The 866-nt window shown below is 59.5% G+C and overlaps 1 protein-coding gene across 1 annotated transcript in view; it reads left to right on the forward strand.

The window, feature by feature from the left end:
* The window catches only part of LOC102036169, a 5120-nt gene that overhangs the window by 1724 nt on the left and 2530 nt on the right, over positions 1-866 (forward strand). The window contains exons 2-4 of the mRNA XM_031065415.1: positions 4-71; positions 167-314; positions 716-861. Coding sequence (XP_030921275.1) covers positions 4-71; positions 167-314; positions 716-861 — 362 coding nt within the window. The remainder of the gene's footprint in view (positions 1-3; positions 72-166; positions 315-715; positions 862-866) is intronic.

Genomic DNA, 866 nt, shown 5'->3' on the forward strand with positions numbered 1-866 from the left:
GAGCTCCGGCACTTCCTCTACAAACCCTTGGAGGGGCCGGAGGAGATGCAGCAGCTGCCGCAGTTCACCAGGTGCAGGGATGGGGGGACACCCCAGAATTGGGGGGGTGCGAGTGTTCCTTGACTTTCACCTGACGCTCGTGTCCCCCCTCCCTGACTGGCCGCAGCCCCGAGCTGGAGGAGCCCTACACCAGCGAGGAGGAGCAGCACCGGCTCTTCGACCTGTACCACTACCTGCACAGCCGCGTGCACAGCCCGCACCGGCCCCTGCGCCTGCTCTACCACGTGGCTGAGAAGGAAACGCTGCTGGCCTGGGTGAGCCGCGGGGAAGGAGCCCTCAGCAGAGCCCAGAGGCAGCAGCACCTGTTGGTGCTGTCGTGAGAAGGTTCCAGAGTTAGTGGAGGTCATTGGCTGATGGTGCTGTCGGTAGATCCTGCAGTTAACGGGGTGCTCGGTGTCAGTGCCGTCAGTAGATCCCACAGTTAACGAGATGCTTGGTGTCAGTGCTGTAAATCCCCAAATTAACAGGATTTTCACTGGCAGTGCTGTCAGTAGATCCTACAATTAATGGGGTGCTCACTGGCAGTGCCATCAGTAGATCCCACAGTTAAGAAGATTTTCGCTGGCAGTGCTGTCAGTAAATCCCACAGTTAACAGGATTTTCACCATCAATACCATCAGTAGATCTCACAGTTAACAGGCGTGGGTTCCCACAGGTGACCAGCAAGTTCGAGCTGTACAGCTGCTTCAGCCCGCTGGTGACGAAGGCGGGCGCCATCGCCGTGCTGACCAAGCTGCTGCGCTGGCTCAAGAAGGAGGAGGACTGGCTGTTCATCCGCTACCCGGCGCCGTTCTGCGCCGCGCCCG

The sequence above is a fragment of the Geospiza fortis genome, unplaced genomic scaffold (assembly GCF_000277835.1).
Source record: "Geospiza fortis unplaced genomic scaffold, GeoFor_1.0 scaffold33, whole genome shotgun sequence".
Classification (NCBI taxonomy): domain Eukaryota; kingdom Metazoa; phylum Chordata; class Aves; order Passeriformes; family Thraupidae; genus Geospiza; species Geospiza fortis.